Source organism: Passer domesticus, chromosome 4 (assembly GCF_036417665.1).
Source record: "Passer domesticus isolate bPasDom1 chromosome 4, bPasDom1.hap1, whole genome shotgun sequence".
NCBI classification, from domain to species: domain Eukaryota; kingdom Metazoa; phylum Chordata; class Aves; order Passeriformes; family Passeridae; genus Passer; species Passer domesticus.
In genome coordinates this window covers 51,665,467-51,690,363 of record NC_087477.1, presented here as the reverse complement: position 1 = coordinate 51,690,363, position 24,897 = coordinate 51,665,467, and the positions used below count along the sequence as shown (strand labels likewise).

Genomic DNA, 24,897 nt, shown 5'->3' with positions numbered 1-24,897 from the left:
CTACTTCTCCCATGTCTATGTACAATTTAATAAGTATTTTTTTATCCTAATCTGTAATCTTTCATTATCCCTCCTATCATGTTAAATATTTCCCTTTTTTTGTGTGTGGGTTTTTTTTTGTTTGTTTTGTTTTTGTTTTTTGTTTGTTTAGTTTTTTTTTTTGTTCAGTTTTTTGGGTGTTAATTCTTCTAAGTTAAAGTTGCCCATGACAACTTTACCGTCTCTTTTTAACTGTTACCACCTCTGCACTTGAATGCCAAAACAGTGTCACTTCTGAGAACTGTGCTTGTGGTGATTTGTTTCACTGCCAAACCTGTCTTGGGCTTCTTTCACAAATGACTTGGCAGGTGTATTATACCACTGTGGAATAAAATGACATGCCTATGAACCAGAACCACAAGGATGAGCTTTAGAATTATGGCTTCCTTTTCCTCTTCCTTATCAATGTAAGATAGCTGCCACAGGTAGTTACTAATATATTGTTCTTAAGCAGCTGCTGCTGTGCATGGTTGTTCTTCCTTCTTGGAAAAAAATACATTCCTCTTATAGAGAAAGTAGTAGAGAGGAATATAACCTGCATAACAACATCCCCTCCTTTCTTGTCCCGATGGAAGATAGAAAATATTTTAAGACTTCAAATGACAAGAAGTCAAGTGGTCTGAAATTACTTACTTTCATTTGATACACTGCCTAGGCCTTATTTTAAAGAACTGAGTTCATTTCTAATAGTAAGTCAAACCTTTGATCTTGGAATGGTCTCCTGGCAATACAATTTTAAATGCTTAATCTGTGTTGTCTTTACCAAATGGCTGTCATAAATCATAGTTTGCTTCCGACTTGTATTTCACTCACTATACAGGAAGAAGGAATGCCAACAAAATGGTAAAGACATATGTTAGAGGAATATGCCATCTTCATACACACACAGTTAAACCCTTTCTACTGTAAGAATAAGTCTTACTACAGTTTTAATTTAAAATAAAAACCAGGGATCGTGCAAACTTATGGTAGAATAATTTAAAACAGGATTCCGAATCAGTTACATGAATTCAGTACCAGAAAGAAAAACAATGAAGGAAAGCAGAAAATTATTCTTTTTAGCCATTCCAAACTAAACCCAACAGTTTAAATTCCACAGTGCCGATTTTAGCTGGGGTATTTCTTCACAGAGGCTAGTACAGGGTTATATTTTGGATTTGTGCTGAACACAGGGTTGATAACCTAGAAATGTTTTCATTATTTCTTGGCAGGGCTTCCACAGAACCAAGGCCTTTTCTGCTTTTGGTACTGCCACACTGGAGGGCAGACCGGGGGTGTATGGGAGACTGGGAGCAGACACAGCCAGGACAGGTGACCCCAGCTGACCCAAGGGATGTTCCAGACCCTGTGACACCATGCCCAGTAGGTAAAGGGGGCACGTTTGGAGCGATGGCTTTGTCCTCCCAAGTCACTGTTAGGTGTGATGGGGCTCTGCTCTCCTGGGGATGCTGAACACCTGCCTGCCCAGGGGAAGCAGGGAACTCATTCCTTGTTTCACTTTGTGTGTGTGGCTTTTGCTTTCCCTATTAAACTGTCTTTCTCTCAAGACATGAGTTTTCTGGCTTTTACTGTTCCAGTTGTCCCTGATCCTGCTGGTGGGGGACTGAGCGAGCAGCTCTGTGGGGCTTGGCTGCTGAAACACAGAAAAGAGCAATTAATAAATAAAATAGCCAATAAATGAAGTAATAAAAACAAGTACTTCCAGACCTATGGTCAGCTTGTCTACAGTGAATATTCTGCGTTTGCCGGATGGCAATACCTACAGGAATGTATTTACACTTCCTCATTCCTTAATGAGAATGCAGTAGATACCACTCATGCTTGTGTGCTTACCCTAAGCTTTCGGCCAAAGACATTGACTTTTCCTTGGGTTTGCTCTTTCCGGAATCGCCACTCCACCAGGTTCTGCCCGTTCTCCCCTGGCAGGGTCATGTTTCTCTTTGCCATGGTTGGGTTGGCAGTGCCAGCCAAGACATGTGGCTCTGTCTGGTAGTGTGAGTCCAGGCCACTGGCATACAGGATTCTCAGGGAGCCATCATAACCAATCTGGTAGCTATTTCTTAACTGATCTGAAAAGGCCAAAAAGAGAATTACAGGTTATCTATATGAGTTAAGACTCTGCCTTTGTACTGGACACTTTATGCAATATGTGCATCTTGACTTCACATAACTGACCCAATGGTAATAAAGAGCCAGGGTGAGATTGTTAAGAATAAGTGTATCCCAGAGGAGCAAAAAAATGCCTTTAGGACCTATCACCAAATTTTGTTAAAGACTTAAGAAAGTCTCATCCTCATAGTATATTCTTTGGACTGGCACAAAACACATTCTCTGCTGTTTCATTAGGCATTTTTGGCCTAATCCTAAGCATACTATGACTATTCACGTTTGCAAGTATGTGGTTGCTGTGATTTTACATGTTGTTCTTAAGCTAAAATATCACTTCATACTATTTCTGTACCTATTTCCCTTTCAATCCATCTCTTCTTTCCAAGATTCCTTTTTAATATAAAATAAGTATTCTATTTCCCATAGCTGCGTGCAAAACCAATTTGGTTAGAACACTTACTTAATGCTACTTTTGTTGCAATACTACTTTTCCTGAACAGTTGTTTCTGTATAGGTGTAAAACTGTGTATTTATCCGTCCTTCCTCCAGACACTATGCTCCTAAAGTTTCACTTCTATTTGGAGCTGCTTGTACTACAAGAAAACAATTTTCAGGCCAGTATCTGCTGAGAAATCTTTTGTTTACAGTACCTTGAACCATGGTATAGAAAGAATCGATTGATGATAAGTTGGAAGTGATGCTGACATCTTCCTCTCTGCTGGATGACTCAATGTCCACTGTAATGGCCCTTTCCATTTCCCCATGAAGGTTAGTGACGACTCCAGTTGGGAATGTAACATTTGTTAGACGGCCCTCGCTATCATAGCTAAAAAAAAAGGTCCAGAAATTATATATAGCAGGAACAAATTGTTTTCACTTACAACTAAAATGAACAAAAAACACCAGCTACTCATATTGTTAAGGCACTTTTGCTTTTTTTCTGTGTGCATGGGATAGGCATAGCAAAGACTTCAAACATGCTTTGAAGTACTCAAAAGACTGCTTAACATACAGCAGCCTCAATGGTGATAGGAAGAGCAAACAGATGGATCTTCAGCTCTATATTATTCTTTGAAGTGTGACCAGATCCTGCTGCACGTGTAATTCACCATTTCAAAGGAAGCATTGGTACTAAATGCTGTAGCATTCTCTACTTACTCCCTCTTACTGGAGTAGATTTTGCTGTTACTGTAGGAATCCTCAAAATTTTTGAAAAAAGGGTATCTTAATAAGAGTGTCTCTTGGGCCTTTCCCATTCAATGAGTATGCAGAACACCTGTACTCCTGAGTGCTTAATGTCCCTTGTATTACTACGAGCAGAGTCTGAGGTAGCATTTAATCTACTTAAGCTGGTTATAGCTGGAAACCAGAACAGCTAGCATCTCTAAATTGTTAACTGCTTGTGGATCATAGTTTGAGAATTGTGACACAAAACTTGAGATTTTTTTTCTGTGTCTACTGACATTTATTTAAACCAACAGCTATATATCCTTTTAATATGAACAGGTAGAAAGAATTTCTGTAATTGAAGTAGATCTTGGTACATGATCAGAGACCACGCTTACAAATCCAAATCTAAACGTGCATTTTGGTCACAGTATAGGGAGTGGTAAAGCACTGTGTGAGCTTCTGGTCATAAAGGTTAAGATTAGCTCTTCCCGTGCTAGAGTCTTGATTTGTCAGCCTAGGTGTTCAGCTGAAGCTCCTTGTTTTGAAGTACAGCTTGCCCATAGCTGCAATGGAGAGAAAAAAGCATCCAAAGGATGATTTCATGCCCACTTATGACCTGTTTGCTCTCAGTTTTCCATCCCTCTCCTGTGACCATGTAGTGGGAAGCTGAACAACGCCTTAGTCTCTTAAAGTAACTAGAACATGACCCTGCAGGTCCTCACAGTGTGCTAGACATTTCATGCTGCTATTTATCATCAAAATTGCTCCTACTGGAAAAGAAAAGCAAAACCAAAAAAAGACCCCCAAAAGCCCCAAGCATATCACTGAGGCCACAGAAACTCTCTTCCTTAAAATGAGAGAATTAATCCTAACAGCTGTAACCCACAACACTAACTTTCTCTGAACAGCATGAGTACTGCACATCATTGCTGTAAGTGAAAGGATTAAGTTAAGAAATGTTTTCTTCCAGTTTGCCTCCTCTGTAGATTTGACAGCTTTTTGCATACAGTCATTTCTATCCTTTTAGCACAGTTGATTTCCTTTGTTTATGTAATACTTTCACTTAGCAACAGGCAAGAGAAAAGAATGTTTAAAAATCAGAAACCATACTGCAAGCCAGGGAAGTCAAGTGAGAAAACTTATTTTTTGAAGTTAAGTACATTTCAAGATAATGGGGTTTCTTCCAGTGTGTTTCTGTCCCTAATTGTGGCTCTTTTTCACATACTGCCTTGGCAAGCTGAGATATTCCATTTATGCAGGAGACCAAAACAAACATACTTGAGTTCCTTGTGCATGAATGTGACTGCTAGCCTATTCATGACCTTCAGTCTCATGCCTCAGTTCCAAGAACTTATTTTATTTTCATACACAACTTCCCTTTCCCACTCCCTGGGGAGCATATATTGTCCAATTAGTGTCCTTTTCTATTTTCTGCTTTATGTTTGAAAATGGTACCAAATTACTTTGTTGGGAATTACTTCCATCCTTTGATTACAGTAGTCGAGTACTGGTCTTTATTTCACACAATGCTTACTAAAGCCACAGATGGTAAGATTTCCCTGTAAGAACTTTTTGCCTTTTTAATCACAGTATCTGTGAGAAACTAATTACCATATTTCTCAGTATACCACCTGAGCTGAAAAATGCTACACATCAGTAGTATTCAGCACAGTCTGTGGCTTTAGTGCAGTACACAGCACTGAACTGTGCTATGCTTCTTTTATGCATTCTTGCTTCCGCATTATTATTTTTTGACTGTGCCTATAGTTCTTGAACTGGTCTCGTCTTTCACGAATATGGGAAGGCACATCATGAGCCTGAGATAAACAGTTACTATTACAGTGGGGGAGAGTTCAAAGACCAGCAAGAAATCATATTACACATTAATGTTCTTAAAAACATGACTTTAAAGCTGAAAGAATCTTAAAAGCCATGATTGCTTGGTTCAGGCATCCTAGAGCAAGAAGAAAATGCGACTGAGATGTGAAAGGTAAGAATAGGATTTCTCATACTTTTATAGCCAGGAACAAAAAGAAAAAGGGGAAATAGGCCTTTCTACAATTCATTACATATTCCATTTGGTGACAGATTGCTATGTGTGTCCTTCATTTTGTTCACTGTACATCGAATACTAAACTTACTTTATACTTGCTATCTTCTTGTCCACAATCAAAGCCTTATCAATGCACACCATAGCAACATCACTCATACCTTTGGGCATTCTGAGGCCATTTTTCTTATTACATTCAAATATCCTTGCATTCTGCTGCCAAGGTGAATTTATTCATCCAAGATTGTCAGTTTTAGACTGAGCGATTTCTTTTTATCTGCCTAGTGTTCTAATATTGAAATTGCCCTAGAAGGAATGAGATCTGAAGTCTAGAGGGTGAGCGCCTGTATTTGGCATTTCACAGCCTCTTTGATCTTTTCATCCAAACACAAGCTCAGGCACACGTGTTACCATGGAGCCCTCTGATCTTTCTCCTTTGCTGGGCTCCACAGCAAAGCCATTCCACCAACCTCTTCAATTCCTGAAGAGTGAGTCTCACATAAACTTTTCAAGAATCTAAACCAGAAACTTGCTCCCTGGACGTGACCTTGTGTGCATTAATCTGCTCAGCTCACTTCTGTTGGCAATAACGAACAATCTTCATGTTTGGTCAATAACTATGAAGGCAGCAGTGGGGGCAGCTGCCACCATCGCTAGCTGAAGTCCCCCTTAGATCAAATCCTTTTTCTTCCTTAGGATGAGCTGCCACTGCCAGATAGTTTTCCACTTCAGCAGTGAGAATTTCTCAGAGATAATGATTATCAGCTTCCCAGATTCTCGACCTTTTGCTCTTCACCTGCTGGAAGTCTCTCTTCCATTGCTCATCTCCTTCAGTTTTAATTACATGCCTTCCCAGACCATTTTCTGTTCTAGGCAATGTAGGACACTTCACTTTGCAGTAATAACTTCTTGGTAAGCCTTGCCACAGATGGAAATGTCCTACTTTCTTTGTTTTTGACTTGTTTCTCAAGTGTATTTTATCTTAGTCCGTAGCACATTTAGCTCAACCCCAACATGCAGAGCATTATTAATGTTTTATATCAGAAGTTATTTCAATGTAGAATAGGGAGCTGTAGAAATAAAGTGTCTAGTAAAGGCTGCATCTAAAGCCAATTGCTAATTTATGACTGATACTGTTTTTCCCCAGACTTCTGCAGCACAATCCCTCAACAAAATAAATTCTGTGATTTTTTTTTTTTCTGTTGTAAACATGTCAGGTTGAAGAGCACGGCACACCAGTTCCAGCACATTTCAGATAACAAGACATGCAGTCCTAATGCATATTAAGTATTTAAGACTGGTTACAGATTATACTATTAGTTGGGATACTGTAATAGAGAAATGAAGCATGAATACATTTCATAATATAGATATGTATAATTTTGACAGTAGAAAGGTACTGTTATACTTTCACTCAACTCACATTAGGTATTTTCTCTGCATCTCAGATTACCAAGAGTGGCTAAAAAATTTATGGAACATTACCCTACTTATTTCAAACTATTAATGGGAAGTCTTTTATACCAGAGTGCTGCCTCTTGGCAGGTGAGAACAGAAGGTCCAAGGTTGGCATTCAGGAGTGCAATGTGTTATTTTTTTAGGTGCATACCATGTTGACAACATGCTGAAAAATCTGTCCTAACCTGGCAATGAAATGTCTCCCTTGGCTTGTCGAGGCCATTTAAGCTACATTTACATAGAAGAGTGTTGTCTTTAACATGACAGAATTTTGGTTTCCAAATACATTCTTTCACTTGTATTCAGCCTCCCTAGCACACTGCAGGTTTAGTCCCTCCGAAATGAAAGTGAATTCAAAGCTGGAAAATGATGGTAAAGAAAAGCCACTCTAGTAGCACTTTCACTGCATGCTCAACCAGTATCAAAATGATTATCTTGCTGATTAAAAGGAAAGAAGCCCACAGTTCATATACCATCACTTTCATTAGCATTTCTTCACCTGTCCCACACTGGTTTAAAATTTGGCATGGCAAGTTACTGGAAGGTCTAGTTTTGGCCACCTTTAACCATTATGTGAGTTGTAGAAAGAAAGAAACTTTCAACTTGAATGTAATGAATTTTGCTTTTTGTTTTTCCCTTTACTCAATTTTTACATTGCTTTCCTCATTTTGATATGCATTTTTGCTTTGGATATGTCTGAAGAGAGACTGAATGAGCCTGCTAAGAATGAAAAAGGTGAAAATAATCTGAAGATGCATGGACAGAAATATTTTTTCCCTTTTTTGTTTTTTGCATTTCTTATTTAGTCTGATTTGAAACAGACACTTTAGTGGATCCATAACTGCTCATATATAACCTGCACATATTCCTTTATTTCCACACAATACATTTGTATTCGTATCTTAAAAGGTTTAGCATCTTGCTTGTGAATTCACACTACAATTATATTGGGAAACCTGAAATATTATACTATTACTTCCTTTGGAGATATAGAACAATTTTTTTTAAAACCCCAAACAATAAACAATATGGTGGTATGTCTTACTAATAATTTGTTTTGCTTAACAAGAAGAAAGCAAATGACAATTTGATATATATTAGTAGCCTGTAAATTATGACAAGTGGATTTAAAAAAAATATTTAATTATTACCTAAGAAGTGACAGCATTTTTCTTTTTTTCTTATCTGGAATATTGTTAAGCATGAGAAAAAATGCAGCCAGGAGGGTCAACCCTGTCCTGGGGTGCATCAGGCACAGCATCACCAGCCAGGCAAGGGAGGGCATTGTCCCCCTCTGCTCTGCTCTGGGGCAGCCTCATCTCGAGGGCTGGGGGCGGTTTTGGGCCTCACAATGTAAGAATGATATGAAGCTATTAGAGAGCATCCAAGGGAGGGCCACGAGGATGGAGAAGGGCTTTGGGGGGAAGCCACATGAGGAGCAGCTGAGGTCACTTGGTCTGTTCACCCTGGAGAAGAGGAGACTGAGGGGAAACCTCATGATGGTCTTCAGCATCCTTGTGAGGGGAAGTGCAGGGGCAGGCACTGATCCCTTCTCTGTGGTGACAGTGACAGGACCCGAGGGAATGGCATGAAACTCTGTCACAGGAGGCTTATGTTGGATATGGTTTATATTGGAAAAGGTTCTTCATCTAGATGATGGTCAGGCACTGGAACAGGCTCCCCAGGGAAGTGGTCACAGCACCAAGTCTGACAGAATTCAAGAAGTGTTTGCACAACATTCACAGACACATGGTGTGACTCTCAGGGCTGTTCTGTAAAGGGCCAGGGCTGGACACTGATGGTCCCTTACAACTCAGACTATTCTATGATTTTATGAAAAAACCTCAATATTCTTTCCAATCTTACAGAATTCTAAATATATGGAAAAAAATTCCTTTCTTTTCCCTTTCTTTCCTGCTTTATTCCTTTCCCCTCTCCCCTTCCTATTTCCTTTCACCCGTCCCTTTTTATTTTCCTTTTCTCTTCTGTTGTGCCTAGCTCTGAGAAAAAAGTGGATAAACAGGAATTACAGAAAATAGGTCCAGGAGTGATTCTAGGAAAGAGCTAAATTAAACTACAGCCAGAATCTCAATTCTGGACAGAAATTTATATGCCTGCTTGTTTTTTAATGGAATTTGGGCAGAAAATGCAAACTCACAAAACCACAGAAGTTAGAAGGTCATTAAAAGTATTAGTATTAGTAAAGTATTAGTATTAGTGTAGTATCAGCTACAGTTATCTGTCCTGTCCAACCAATTGTCAGACAACTCCTTCATCTGATGTGCCTTCATCTGATGGCTTTTCCATAGGGAAAGGGTTTTTACTCTGTTTTCATCTGGGGAAGTCTTATAAAACTGTTTGCACAGCTGGTTAAATAATTCAGGTAATGGTCTTTTAGCAACGTGGTCAGGACGAATTTTTTAGTCCAGGTTTAATGAAGAGATTTCCTCAGCTGGGAAGTGATTGGCAATTTCTCTTTTCACCTTCTCCTGTTGTAACTGCAGCTCTTGAAGCTTTTATTTGGTGTGTCTATTTTGTCATAATTGTTAAAAGGACAGTTTTCAGTCTTTTTTGTAAACCGACATTCAGCATGCCAGACGTGAACAATTCACTTAAATAGGCCTTTCTTGACAGCCATAACTCATCTGCAAAACAACAGGCACACTCTAAACGAGAATCACTGCAGGAAATGTGTCTGTTGGAAAGGGAGCTCAAAGGAATGAATCAACACCTTTGCCCATGACAGCTCATTCACTTCCATACGGAGAAGGTTTTGATGCTCATTTTCCACTTCATTGCACAACCAGACAAACAAGCTTGAGTTCAGTGCTCGTGCCGTGTAAGATTGACCACTTTCACAGCCCAATCCAAAATCACTTCCAGGTATTTGGAACCAGGTATTCTGGGGGAGTGGTGCTTTGTGGAGAAAGAAGCAATACATGAATTTACCATGCTGGGGATGCTTAACTTTTTGCCAGAATACTGCCAAACTTCTCACTCAGTGCTGTATGGTACAGCAGTCCTCCATGCCGTGCTGACTGCAGCAAACACCTGCCACCTACATTCTCATAAGGAGCCACAAAACCAAGGAGTCTCTCACAACTCATATCTGACATACACCCTATATGCACACAAACTTGCACCAATGAGCAGTGTTAAAGAAGCCACTGCTTTCTGAAGAGCAGGAAGAACAGCTCCAGGGCATGTGCCTGGGGAAGGGGTGCACTGGGAGCAGTGGGGTGCAGGCAGTGTGGCTTACATGAGAGGCATTGCTGGGGATGAAGCACTTCCCAGGGCTGGGGTGTGCCTCAGCAGCTCACAGTATTTCAAAGTGGGCGCAGCCAATTCAGGAGCAACTCAAGGGGGCTCGTTCTTATGAGGATGAGACTAAATACAGTAGCTAGGCTGTTATCTACAGGACCTCAGCACTCATCCCTCACTTTTCAACTTCCCTGTATGGGAATTCACTGCCCCTGAGCCCTCTGAGATGCACAGAGGAAGGATTCTGGATTTGCTAGGGAGTGCCAGTAGGCAGCTTCCCTAACCTCAGGGCTCCTCGGGCTGCTGCCTTGTCTGTGTGTCACCTCCCCCACCTTTTTAGCTCATCTATTACTGCACAAATAAACTGTGTGCTTTGTGGATATAAATACCAGAGTATGGCCTTTCAACTAAGAGAAATGTTGGTGTATATATACTTTGTGTGACATATTGTTCCTTGCTGTAAGGTCTGCTTACACTGTCAGAGCTGAGTGCACAGGCCTTTAGTGAAAAAAGAATGTAAGGCTGGTCTGTTTGGCCAGATATTTTGTTCACAGAATAAGCTGTAATGTTGCTTTTTCCCCCCTTAATTCTTATTTGGTGGTTGGGTGGAGATTTAATTTAATTTAATTTTTATTTTGAAAGGTAAAAACAAAACTGTTTTTACAGGGTCACAAAAAGTGAGCAAATCAATTATTAAATTACATTATGTTTGAAAAGCAAATTTAGTAACAGGAAAACAAAATTATATGGGTGTATTTTCTTTTCTTTTAGGGCAGTGGAATACCAAGATAGTAAACAATAGTTGTTAGATTCAGGTTCTGTGGTTAATTTAGAATAACAACCTCATTCCTTCAGAGTACAACTCACACCCAGTTAATGCAGGCTTCAGAAGTGAGAGATTTTCCCTTCTTGGGAGGGGCCTCCAAAGGTAAGGCTTTAAAATGCATATCCCTTGAAGGCTTTCTAGAGAGCTGACCAGTCTGGCCTCACTGGAAGCAAGACCAAATCCCTTGATGGGGCTTGAAAACATGTTTGAATACAGCATGACTGAAAGCAGAGAGCAGCCTTCTCACACGCGGTGCTGAGCTGCCCTTCCAGCCTCACCACAGCAGCTTCCCTGCCAAGGGGGTGAAGGAGGGCGAGCTGCCCTGACTCTAGCCTCCCTCACTTCTGTTTGGCAAAGAAAACTAACACGAAACAAGATTATTAACACGTCAGTAACTAAACAAATGGTATTGTGAAGTCCTTCATAAACCAGAAGTGAGACAGATCTTTCAGGAGCCTGGGCAGACCTGACTGGATTGATAGTGCAGGACATTTATTTCATTAACACAAACTAAACTGTGTATTTTGTGGAACTATCCTTAACTTCTAAGTGCATTCTGAAACCAGAGACATCACATGCTGACTTTCTTGACAGAAATGAAAGCAATTCTTCCTTTTTCATACATGTAACATGTACTAATATTGCAATGTGTCTTCAGGATTCTGATGTTGATATTATTATCTATTCAATGGCTTCCCAGGTCTGCTTTTATTACATAGACTAGTTCTAAGGAGAAGAAACAGTAACATTCAAGAATGAAGAAATGGGTAAACGTCTATTAGATGAGACATAGTACTGCTATCAGGGCAATTTTGGGAAAAACTGCAGTTGTCTAAATAAATTTCACATTTGTACCTGATGTTAATATATTAATGGATTGTTTTTAACATGGCTGTTTTTTATTAAGCACAATGAGTTGGAAACAGCAAGTTTGTGCTCCACTGTTAGTACAAGTCTTATAAGACTAAATAATATAATGTTGTGTCATGATAGCTACTGTAACACTGAGTTACCGTTCTGGTTTAGAAAACTGTGAGACATAACCCCTAAAGTTGAAGATAGAAATTTAAAAAATGTATTGAATGATTTATCTTAAGAAGAAACATGGAAAGTCCTGTCAGCAAGCACAGCCATGATTAAGTTCCTCTCAGAAACTGCATGTTGCATAAAACAGTTACATACTTGTGTACTGTTGATTTGTTCAGTGTCAAGTTAAAAAAAACCCCAAATTAAATATGTCAGCTTGATATTTTTCCCTACAAGTTCTCTTTGGGTAGGGGGCATACTAAGCTTATTTGAATAGAGAGGATGAGTTTTAATTGCCTTCTGGCCAGCCTTGCCTCTATGGTTCTACATGAAGATGGGAGAGAGGGTTATGGCTACTAGATCTTCAATCTGTGTCATTTTGAGAGGAGGAGAAGCAAATATGATGTAAGAAAGAAATAACTGTATTGCATGCTGCATTGTGCCAGGCAATGTAGATCCAGAGGCACTTATTAAGGACTAGTTATTTAAAAAATATTCCCAGAAAGACAGTTTGGAGAATGAAGAGAATCTGTTTTTTGTTGCTTGAGTATATGCAGCATGCGAAGATTAAAGACATTGCACTTCTATGTCACAGTTTGCAATCAAGGGCTCATGTGATTCCACAAAAGTCAATGCAAGAACATGGCAATTTGCTTTAACAAAAGTGCTTGAATGAATATGTTTAATTATTTTATAGCCACTACATTTTACACTGATGAAGCAAGAAGCAGCAGCAGTAAAAGCAGAAGGTACCAAAGGCTGTTGATAGTAAAAGGATAAAAAGACCTAAAAAGCTCTATGATATCAAGGACATTCAGATAGTGTTGCTTGGTAGTGATAAAAAAATCCAGATTACAATTTTGTACAAAGTTCTGGTATTTCTAAAAAAGTAGAATCAAATTAGAATGAAAGCCCCAAAACTGAAAGTAACAAGGACCCTAGGCTTTTTTAGATACTCATACTGAAGTATAAATGGGATAGAAACATGAACACTAACAGAAACACGAATATTACAGGAAAATAACTCTCCACAAATGTTACCTGAAATGGTACAGAAACAGTAATTATGAAAACTTGATTTTGAACCTCTTAATATACAGTAAAAGTGCAAGTGAACTGACACTACTATTAGGGTATCATTTTAATCTGATCAAATTAAATACTTGCATTTCAGCGTAAGTTCCACAGACTCCTCCATAGCCAAATGTCACTATTTCCAAGTCAGGCAATGTATTAAGATGAAGCAAAGGAAAAACTGCAAAACACTCTATTCTCTGTTGCCAACTGTTGACAGTTACAGATGATGTGCCTGGTACTTGGGGAAACTAAACAAGTCCAAGCCAGAGGCAATATCTGACTCTATCACAGAGTTTTAGGGAAACCACAGCACTGAATGCAATGCTAATAAAAGCATAATATGCAAACTCTGCAGCATACAGTGAAAATAGATTTTTGCTTGTGATTCTCTAGAGTCCACAAATTACTGTAAGGATTTCACATTCTGCATGATTTCACTACCTTTCCAGAATAGCTGGAAAGCTCATTAATTTAACTGTGGGAGCAAAGTAAACTTGTAAGAACTGTGCTTGCTAATGTCACTCTTTGCTTCCTGTTGCACTGCCTTGAAGACAAGGATTGAGTGGGAGGGAGAGGAGGGGAGGGAGAAGACAAATGAGCTCAGGGCATGAAGTGTCAGGGGAAGCATTGGATGGACTGTCAAGAGATACAAGAAGAAATTCACTGCTGGGAAGGGAAAAAGCAGGAAAGTCAAATGCACCTTAGGGAAATAATAGGAGATGTGGAAAGGAGCAAGATACAAGGTAAGAAAGTAAGGAAACGTAGTAGGAGGTCTGGAGAGCAAAATGGAGTAATGGAAGAAAGGCAGTGGATTTCCAGAGAGGAGGAGCCACCTTTGTCTGGAACAGATCTCTGCCTGCTGATACTGCTTCTAAAAGAAGAGGAAGAAAAATGAGAGAAAGCTGAAAAGAGATAAGGAACAGTGGCTGCTGGGATCACTTCATGTCTAAGAGAGCACAGGCAGCCTGAACCTTCCTTAAGAGCCTGAGAGGGGAAGGAGCAGCTGTACTTGTAGAGAGGAGCCTGCAGAAGCAGCGGGGCCGTGGCTGCAGAGGGACAGACGATCCCAGACGCCCAGGGCTGGGCTTCCCAGGATCTGCTGCGGAGCAGGGCAGGGAAGGACACACAGACCGCAGCCCTGGCTGCTGGCTGCCTGTCCTGATCCTCCTGGCACAGCAGCCTCTGCCAGCTCCTCAGGCAGCCCAAGGAGCACAAAGCAGCCACAGGCTGGCACGGCTGCCTGCCTGGCAGCTGCTGGAATGCCAGGGCTTTCATGGACACCTTGCAGGTTGGGGGCTGGGCGATGGCACAGGGGCACCTACAAGGCATTTTGGGCATTTGCTTCTGGTATTTCAAAACCTAGGTCAAGAGAAAATGCTCTTTTTGTGCACCTGGCTTAGCTATCTAAGGTCAGAATGGAAATTGCTGCATAGAAACAATGCCATGTAGGCTAGCTAGGAAGTGCCACTTCCAAAATGCTAATATGCAGATAATTAGTTTAACTTTTAAGATTTATCTGTTTAAATGTTCATATTATGCATACATAATATGCAGTTATAGTTAATAGTTTCCAGATCAGATATCTCAGAATTTTGTAAGAGAATTTGATTAGGCTGATTACTTTTATACCTTGCTTAATACTATAATTTCATTATAAAACCTAATCTGGGTAACTTTTAGCTTCATATGGCTCCATTGGTTTTTTAGTACGCATGCATTTTCAATAATTTCTGTAAATGCTCTGTTAACATCATTTTTATTCAGCAAGTTTTGGACCTATGAAAACAGATAACAGTTACTATGAATTTGAGCAACAGTGCTTTAAATGAAGTACTCATTTCTGAAATGTAAGGTGTCAGTTTTGATCAGTACACTATAACCCTTAGCAAAATAGAAATGTACAAATCCATTTTGCCGTGAATATATAAAAAATTCCCCAATTCTGTAGACAAAGAAAACAGATTGTATTATATCCTAAGTAATTCAAGCTAGTACTTACAATTTCACTGTAAAAACAAAAAAAGAATGTAAAAAAAAATTTCTTGTGTGTCAGTCCTTCCCTTCATCAGGGAAAGAAGAGACTAAATAAAATAAACTATAGATTAATTAGTGTCCAGGCTAAAGTAAATAAAAAAGTAAATTTCTTTTGGATCTGATATTAGTGTGATTTAAGCTGTGGAAAAAAGCCATGAAAAGAAACAAGACCAAATGCTTCAGTATGTGCCAGAGCAGTGATTGCCAATTTTTGGGATGCAATGTTTTCGCAAATATTTCCCCTTTGTACTGAAAAATTCTGAAAAGGAAAAAAGAAAGACTGAATAATTTCCATAAACCTGCTTTCAAACCACTGAGAAGCCAGCACGGATCCAAATAAGTTATTTGGATCCATGCTCCACTTATCCAACCAGACTTGCACAGGATAGTTAACAAAGTTATTTCTGAGTTGGTACTAGGGCTGAACTTTTTATTACTAAATGCACAGTATTTTTCCTTCAGCTACTTAAACAGATGTGTGACAATCAAAAGGTGAAAAAACCCAACTATACTCAAAACTAGTTAACAAAAGACATTTCTGGTCTGCTGGACATTCAAACAGTTGAACATTTTTAACTGTGAGTAGGAAGAAAGTCTGGATTCTCCATGGAATAAATTCTATCCTTTTCTCAACTATTTTGAGAATTTGAGTAACACAGTAAATAAAACACACAAATTAACTGTGATATTAAAAGAAAATACATTCAGCAATGAAGTTGAAATATTATGCTATGAAACCAGAATTATTTCTTTTCACAATTTCTTATTCCTCACTCGATGTTTGAGGGATACCTTTCCATTTTAACAAGGCTTCATTTTTTTCAACAGAAAACATTTCACCTGGTAATGTTTTAGCCCATACTACCCACAAACATGAATATGCAGAAGCTGAGAGAGATACACCCTTGTACATCATGTCACCCCCACAGAAACTCTTCTGTGATAATTCATGGGCTCCATCTCTTTTGGCAATAGTAGCAGAAACCTCTCGAAATCCAGCGTTGTCAGATTTAATGTTACAAATCACAAGCACCAAAAAGTCATAATAATACTTGATCTTATAACAAAAAATGGCAAAAGAGTTGTGTTCACAATTATTTTTTCCTTCAAAAGGGAAATATACAGACATAGATTTGGTGCGTGGGGATTTTATGTTCAAAAGAAGCAAGCAGCTATGATGATTGATGGATGTTTTTAAGAATGCTGTTTTGGCAAGAAAAATAACACAGTGCCTTCCTCCTGCCCCTTATTCCCTGTGGCTTTACATAATCAGTACAATTTTTTATTTTTGGTTTTAACTTGTACAGAGCATCATAGAAAACATTACTGGAAGGGACCTTGAGAGGTCATGCAGTCCAACCTCTACCCCAGGGCAGGATCTGTTCTTCCTGCATTGGTCTTGAAAGATGTCTGATCTGTTTTTAAAGACAGTCTGTGAAGGGCAAGGGGTCACTATCATTGTTGTCTGCTCCAGGGCTCCAAAATCTTCACCCTGAAGTTCCTCCAAAGGTCTGATCTGAATCTTCCTTGTTGCAATTAAACAGATTACTGCTTCACCATGGCTACAGGGAGGAGATAAATATCTTTGCTTCTGCAAAAGCCTCATACACTTGCAAATTTGGGAGAGTGAAATTGCCTAGCTTTTTCTATAATTACTTTAGCTTGGGAATTCTAACGAGACACTGGTTGGAGGTAATTGTTTAGGAAGTGCATAAGCAGCAGCTTGGAAATAATACTAATAGTTACTGAGGGGAATAGCCTGCCCTTTGGGCTCTCTGTAAGTCAGCTGGACATACCCTAACTCACACCAGAAAGTCTGCATGAAAGCAGATCAGGTGTGAAAGATGGCCATGTACAGAGTCAGGAAATAGCTGTGTACTTCACGACACACAGTACTCTAAATTCTGCCTATGATGAAACTACAGACCTATCACCCACTGAATAGTGAATATCCAATTTTTTTACGATCAGGCAGATATCGTTAAGATACATTCAGGAGCCACCAGCTACTGCAGTACACCACAGCAGGCTACACAGAAACTACAGCCAACATGGTGAGAAATTACTGCCCTGATTAAAACTCTAGGTCCTCAATTAGCCAGTATGAATGCCAGCATGATTAAAAGTGCCTGCTGTATCCAGCAGATGCCTTCACTTCTGTACGGGAATTCACTGTCCCCCAAACTGACTGTCTTGCCCACCTTCCCTATTGGAAACAAGAGTCTGTCACAGTTCAACACTGACTTTACTCTCTGTGGAAATGGATGGCTATTCCCAGCCCACCTAAAGCTGTGCTTTGGTCTCTCAGCCTACAGGACAGGGCTAACTCAAGAGAAGAACACTTGTCCTCCCAATCAAACACTTTCTCATTCCTCTGTGTACCCTCACTGTGCTTCTGTGTCCTCTTGGCAGGACCTAAAAAGATACACAGCGGATGCACCAAAGCACAATTAAATATTACAGATGTGTGCTAATGCTTTGGGATGGTGCCCGCTACCAAAGCCCTGCCAATTTACAGATTATTGTAAGAATACCTTAAAACTGGCAGCAGTACCATCCCACCTGCTGTCTTTGTCAGGGATCAGCATTTCTAGCCCTGTCTCCACTTCAGGACACAATATGCACTGAAGCAGCACCTGCTGCTCTTGTGTCTCTGATGGGCATCTGTAAAGGCTGGAGAGTAGATACAGGTGCTCAGAGTCCTCCTGCACACTGCCTCAGCCAAATGTGCACTGACAGAAATATGAAGTTATCTCAGAACACAGATGTTTGGCTTTGCTGCCACTGCCTGACACTGGCACTTTATTTTCTTTATCATGTGTGTTGAATTGAAAGCTTTTTTTTTTAAGCCCTGACCTTGGCAGCAGTTGCTACTGCATTTCATCATAAAGATACAAGAAAAGAAGAGGGAGAAATAAAAAGAAGAGGGACTTACTCAATTTTCATGATGCTCTTTGTAATCCTGAATAGTTCAACTAGAGGCCTCTTAACAGTTTTACTTATCACACTAACACTACATCTTCCACTCCTTCTTACCCAACTTCATAATGTCTTTTATGTGAGTTAAAAATACACATATTTTTCCAGCTGGCAGAGACAACTGAAAAAAATCTGTGTTAATTCGACGTTGACCTTTTTTGAAATAATGGTTTCTGTTTTAAGCTGCATTTTTTGTTACGTTTTGCTTAGCATTGTCAGTTGGCAGTTCAGACCATTTGGAGATGAAGTTGCCGATAAAGCCTGTATGTGAATTCTCTGGCTCTACTAGTTTATCTATAAATTGTCATGATCTTCCTTAGTCAATATAATTGAGGATTCTGTAAAACGCTTTGCTAATCTGTCTGTTATGAACAGGCATTGATGACTTAATGAGTGCAACACAGGCTAAAGTAATTCACTGAAAAGATTTTTTTCTGAGGTTGGTAAAATTACAAGTCCTACTGTTCCAGTAACACCTCTTGCTGTTGTGCTCGCACCTGTACATGACATGTGCTGGTGGTTTCTGTGTTTTCAGTTTATTCCGACAGGAATGACACTTCCCCCATGGCCCACATTTCTCTTCTCAGCTTCCTCCAACTGGGTCCACCTGTGTGAAAGCCTGCTGTGCTGTCCAGGAGATCCTTCCTGCATACTTGCCACTCAGTGAAACACTACCTTTTACTACCCACCCAGATGTTATTTTTGGGCAAAATGCGGAAATGCTTTTGCATTAAAAAAAAAAAAAAATAGAGCAGCGAAGACAAGATTCTTGTCAGTATTTGCAGCAGAAGAATGTCAATCTAATGAGCAAGTGGGATGAAAATCTAGTTTTTGATGCAAATCTACAAACCCATGGTTGTCTGAGTTACAAATTTCTTGACAAGAGTGAAATGTTGTTTCACTATTATTTCAATATATGAAACTGAAGTTCACAATAATGAATTCAAAATTATTCAGACCCAATGTTCAGAAGAAGTCAGACAAGTAAGACAGAGGAAGACAGCATGGGAAATTAAAAGTATCTTTCTGTTCTTTTTGTTATCAAGGCTGAACTTTACAGTTACTTCACCCAGAAACCTTTCAAATGGTCCTGTAGAACTCAATAAAACTATAAGGCATCTGACTTTATTTTATGTACTTACTCAAAAAAAGTGGTCCATCCAGTCTCATCGCTTTTAGTTGCCAGAAGTCCACTGTTGCCATGGTAGGTAAATAAGACCAGCTCCTGTCCTTGTGCAGTCATGCTTTTCAAACATCCATTGGTGCCTATGGTCAGCCAGATGACTTGGTTATCAGGAGAGACCACTCTTACTGGCATCCGGTTGGGATCCCGCCTGATCCGAAGAGTGTTCCCATTGCTGTCCGTTACCGCGGTAATATCATTGTCATTGCTGTAGCTGAAATTGTACAGGTAGTCTCCGGTGACTAAACTCACAGTGTACTGGTGAGTGCCATTGACATCAAAGATATACAGCTCTTGGTCAGTTGGAGAAGCAACTTCATAGAAGTTCATTGAATTCATTAAGGGTTTGTTCTTTGACACAGCCCGGATCCTAATGTTTCCCAGGTCAGCAATATACAGGGTGCCATCTGGAGACACAGCTAAGGAGGAGGGGGCATTAAGTTTGGCATCTTTAGCATAGCCATCACCATTTTGGTAACAATCACAGTTAACATCATTTTTGCAATCACACTCCGAGGGTATTCCAGCAACTAAAGAGATCTCTCCATCAGTTGTGACCTGCCTTATCCTATTTATCTTTTTCTCATCAGTTTCTGTAATGTACAGCACCCCGCTGTAGGACACGGCGATGGCGGTGGCTGACTCCAGCGTGGTCTGGACAGCGTGCTTGCCCACCGCGTACTCCACGCCAGGCACCTGGCAGTGCATCGGCCTGCCCGCGGCAATGCGGACCTGACGGTTTTCGGTGATCTGCAGAACCACGTTGTTATCCAAAACGTAAATGGAGTTATCCATTGGGTTGATAGCTAAATCTGTAGGCCATTCCAGACGAACCTAAACAAATAGAAGTGTTTTGTTAAACAGTTAACAGGTGCAGATTAAATGAATTAATTAACCTTCAGTTTTAGACAGTGCTGTGAGGATATTTTCCATCTGCTGTAAGCAATCACGACTGAAGAACTTGCATGAATACATGCAGAAAACTAAAGTTTCCAGCAAGGCAAGGGGAACAATATTCAGGCATCCATTTTATTGAAAAGAAAGCCAGTTGCATTGAAACTATAATACAGGCTGAGTTTCCCCTCCAATAAATGCAATACATTTTTTCTGCATCACAAATGCATAAATAACTATAGAGACAGATATTAATGTCTAAATACTTATCAACAGTATTCATCTTTTATTCTTGTAGTAGCAAAAATAACATACTATCTTCCAGATTGTGAAACACTGTACTCCATTTTTGGAACATACTACTACTGACATGTCCCTTCTTACCTACACATGTTTTTAAGACAAATAGAAAAATACAGGGGTTTTGTGTAAATCCTGTCATTCATTCTAGTAAGCTAAGGATGTCAGCAATTCAGAAAACATCAACATGCCAAGATAGTTCTAACAGATATGCCATTCTCCCAGTATTTACTACCAGGCTTAACGTTTCCTGCTGATAGTTTTGCTGTTCTAAACCAAACTGAACTTTATGGGCAGAAAAATTGAATACAGCAGCATTTATAGCTAAGAGAATACAGTGCAATTCACGCCCATAGAACAGGCTGCTTTCCCCCCCAAACCTGCTGTTAAATATCCATCACACTCCACCCAGTTTTGTTTTAAGGGGCAGGAAAGCTGCATTTTATTTTCTATCCCCAGCTCAGTTTTCCAAATTTGCAGCAACTGAAAAGTACCTGGCTGATGTGCATGCTGGTATCACAGGTTAGAGGTCGTGCTGAGGTAAGGTCATTGGAGCCAAGCAAAGTCGATATTATTCCATTCTGATCCACTTTTCTGATCATGGTCCCATCAACAAAGTAGATTAACCCATTCTTGTCTATTGCTATTCCTTCAATGAAGCAAAAAAAATTAGGGTTTTTTTTGCTGTACTACAATGAATGTATTATCCACAACTAAGGGTATAGGTAGCATGTATCTAAAGGAAATTGTAGGCAGAAAATCTGGTCTCAAGCAGTAGGTAGCAATACAGCTTGTTAATTTATTTTGCATGACAAACCAGTATTCAGCATGAAATCTACTACTGTTGATTGCATTTGCTGTTCATTTGCTCTGTGTGTTGGGAAGGGACTAGCTTTTAAGCTAACTTTAAACACGGGATAAATGGAACCAAAAGCAATGCTCATTTTAGATATTCACTGCTGTCTGCCAAACACATAATCGAAATGCTCTTATTGAGTGTTTAAAAATGCTCAATAACCACTCAAGCCAAATGCTTCCTATAAAATCAACCCTAATTGATTTCAAAAAAAATCAGTCCCCTGTAGCTCTCTTCCTCTATAGACTTTCTACTTGTAAAAAAAATTACTCAAATCTCCAATTTTTGAGCCAACTATTGAATTCAGTAATTAAACATGATCATGCCCCCAGCTCTGAACTTCTGTATTATTCTGAATGTTACAGAGGGAGAACTGTTTTTACCTTTAGGGCTCATGAGAGTTGCCTCCACCGCCTTGCCTCCATCACCACACCTTGCCTCATCGAACGGCAGGCACTGCTCCCCCGTTCCTCCTATAACCTCAACATTTTTGGTCAGGTCTTTCGCACCAGTGAGCGACTTGGGCCGATAAATCCTGCGTGTGTTTGTGTCGGAAACATACAAATCTCCCGTCACAGGGTCAGTTGCCAGGTAGTATCTGTGAGCTGGGTTGTTGCTGCAAAATGGAATAACACATTGCAGTATGCTCTAGTTAATTGCAGCTAACACTGGATCAAGGAGAAAATGGTTTAGTTCCTACTCAGTGCGCAGTAACGCAGACAGTTAAAGTCAATGGTGATGCTCCATGCATAGGTAGCACAGGTCATGGCCCCATAATGGTTTTGGTCCACATTTCTCATCTGTGTCACAGGCAGCCCCATCTAGATTACTCCTCTGGGGAAACAGGGTCCATTTTGTCTTTGATGCTCTCAGGCCAGTTCAGGCTCTCTCATTAGAGACTGCAAATGTCTCTCTAATAGGCCAAATCAAAATACTGGAGTTTAAAACCTTCTAAGAGTTCTGGGAACCTTGATCTAGTCCCGCATATTACAGCAGGAGCCCAGGCCTCACTTCCACTTTGTTAGTATTATCCTGTTTTATTATAATTTATACAAGGCTGCTGGGGTTTGTGGTTTATGTAATTCATAAACAGATAAGACAGAGTTTGAATGATGAGTTCACAGGAAAGAGATAAGACATCATTCATAAGTATTTGTTTAATCCGCTGCTTTCAAATGCGTGATATGCATGATTTAACACATTAGGAAATGTCATCTCTTCCACCAGAGACCAAGCAGAGCTTTTCCATTCTTCTTAAGTCAGAGTCATATTTCAAATAACTGTACACATTGGCAGAAAACCGCTAACTATGCCAGCACAGTCTTTATTACAGTGAAAATATATATTGCTAACCATTTTCCCAGAACCGTACATTTTGCCTCTCCACTGGTGCCACATAATTGAGAATTACTGTCTTTTCTTCCCTGCTGGTGAAAAAAACAGCCCTGGAGATTACCTTTTGTGTTGATATATTATGATGTAGAAACTTAACCCACTGCAGTTGGGATTCCTGACCTAATTTATGGCATGAAGAGCTGAAATAAGGTCATGTAAATACATGAGGTAATTTCAGATGCTCCCCTCATGGATTGAAGCAGAGTGTCAGAACAGTCACTTCTGATGTTTGCAAAAGTGCTGCTTAAACAGATCTACCAGTCTGGTGGTAGCCAAACATCTGTTCACAGAATGCTACTCTTCACGTTTGGTAAATACGTAACTGTGCTCATGTAACACATTTTTATGTGCTGCCACTTGGAAAATGCAACAGAGACCAACAGGAACAACTTGTGAACAAATTATGTCTTTTAGCAGGGACAGATTTTTATAGCCATCCAATTACAAAAACACAGAAAAAAATGTGTTGCATAAATAGGATTTTATTTGGTTTTAAGACTTTTAACATGTTGGTTAAGAACGAATGAAACCAAGTGAAACAGACTAATGAAATCAAATACACAGTGATTAGCACCTCTTTAAAAGCTCTGCTATTGCACTGAGTGTTGTACAGCATGTCTGAAAACAATCAAATGCAGGCTTATTTTAAATTTCTGTCTGTTACAAATCTATTATTGCCAATGTGCTAAATAGTTGGTAGGTATTTTCAAAACCTTAATTTATGCAGCGATCATTTAATATGATCAATGTGTAGTATACGAATTATTTATACCTCCATAGACTGCAAATTAAATTATACCCATTTACATGATTACTTTGGTCTTTAAGAAACTTTGCAAACACTTCAAATACAAATACATTGCAAGATGTGAAATGTGCAATTAAATTTTATTTCATTGTAATTTAAAATAAAGTTCTTCCTTCACTCTGCTGAAATCGAAATTAAAGTACCTCTCTTCAACCTATCTAACATATTTTTCAGCCATTGGAATAAGAAGTCATCAAATCAAAAAGTAAGTAATTTATTCCTAACACAATTATTTCCAAAAAGAAATTTTAAAGCTCTTTTCTTCATAAATATGAAGATGTACATTCTAATTAATTCCAACAAAAAAAGAAATCAGGGGATGAGTTCTCATGGTGAGTACTGCATCCTCATCAAACCAAAAAAATACACCTGATAATTTAAATGTATTTTCTTAGGGAGTGCATAGGATATTACTCCTGCATGAATAGAAACTCTCCAACCTGCCCTATGTAGATGTCTAATGGCTCCTTTCAGAGCTGATACCACAGGTTAACCTCAGCACTTCTCTTCAGGTGAAGGCTGGACAGCAGAGGAGGCTTGAGCCAATAGAAACCCCCAACTGATGGGAGAAAGGCACAATTTGAGGAGCTGAATAAATGTCAAGTGAAAACATTTGTTTTTTAGTCAGAAAACATCCATGAGCACTATGCAGATCTCAAAAATAGCTGCTGGGATAAGCAGCCAGCAGCTGGAAAGCTGCAGAGTTTATGCAATTTCATTGTACCCTGAAATGAAATTAAGCTTCTGCCTTCTACCTATAACAACAAATGCAAAGAAATGAAATCCCCAGCCCATGACTTATTGACTCATTCAGTATTGCCTAATCACTTTCAGTAGCCTGCAAAACATGGAGTTACATACCCACACTGGCTCCTGTGAAGACAAATGTCTAAAAATTAACTTGTTCTGTCTATGCTGAATAATAGTAAGTGCTTTGAATTAAAAGTGTGCACATACATGCACAGAGCTGTAAGGATCTATTGCCCTTTGCTTTTATCTTGCTTAGGCAGATCTTTTAATTCTTCAGCTGTCAGATCACCTGGACTATTCTCCACGTACAGATTTTTTGAAAATACTCCTCCCGCTCAGTCCCTGTCTTTCTTGCCTTCACTATGTGCCCTCTAAACCATATATCCCCTCAAAGCTGTTTTTATGTTTTGTTAGACTTTTGTTTTCTGGCTCTCTATAGATTTGGGATAGTGCCATAGCCTCCAAAAGACCTCCCTGCCTTCAAAGTCCTTCTAAAAATTACTTCTTTCATGAATGTCTATCAGCATTAATCACCCACAGGCAGCAGTGTGTATAAAGACATCATTTCAGCTTTGAGACTGAAAAAATGTGAGGTCATTGATACATGAGAGGAGAAATCTGATCTGCATTCTCCCTCTATAAAATAGAGTACAGGCTTCTTGAGGTAGGAGACACATCACAC

General features: G+C 39.5%; 1 protein-coding gene across 43 annotated transcripts in view; it reads right to left on the bottom strand.

Moving 5' to 3' along the window:
• TENM3 (teneurin transmembrane protein 3) overlaps window positions 1-24,897 on the bottom strand; it is a 1,290,895-nt gene that overhangs the window by 16,184 nt on the left and 1,249,814 nt on the right. For all 43 annotated transcript variants that reach the window (XM_064417780.1, XM_064417778.1, XM_064417776.1 and 40 more), the window contains 5 exons: window positions 21,646-21,878; window positions 20,901-21,055; window positions 19,172-20,046; window positions 2,799-2,974; window positions 1,873-2,108 (listed from right to left, as the gene is read on the bottom strand). In XM_064417780.1, the coding sequence (XP_064273850.1) occupies window positions 1,873-2,108; window positions 2,799-2,974; window positions 19,172-20,046; window positions 20,901-21,055; window positions 21,646-21,878 (1,675 nt within the window). The remainder of the gene's footprint in view (window positions 1-1,872; window positions 2,109-2,798; window positions 2,975-19,171; window positions 20,047-20,900; window positions 21,056-21,645; window positions 21,879-24,897) is intronic.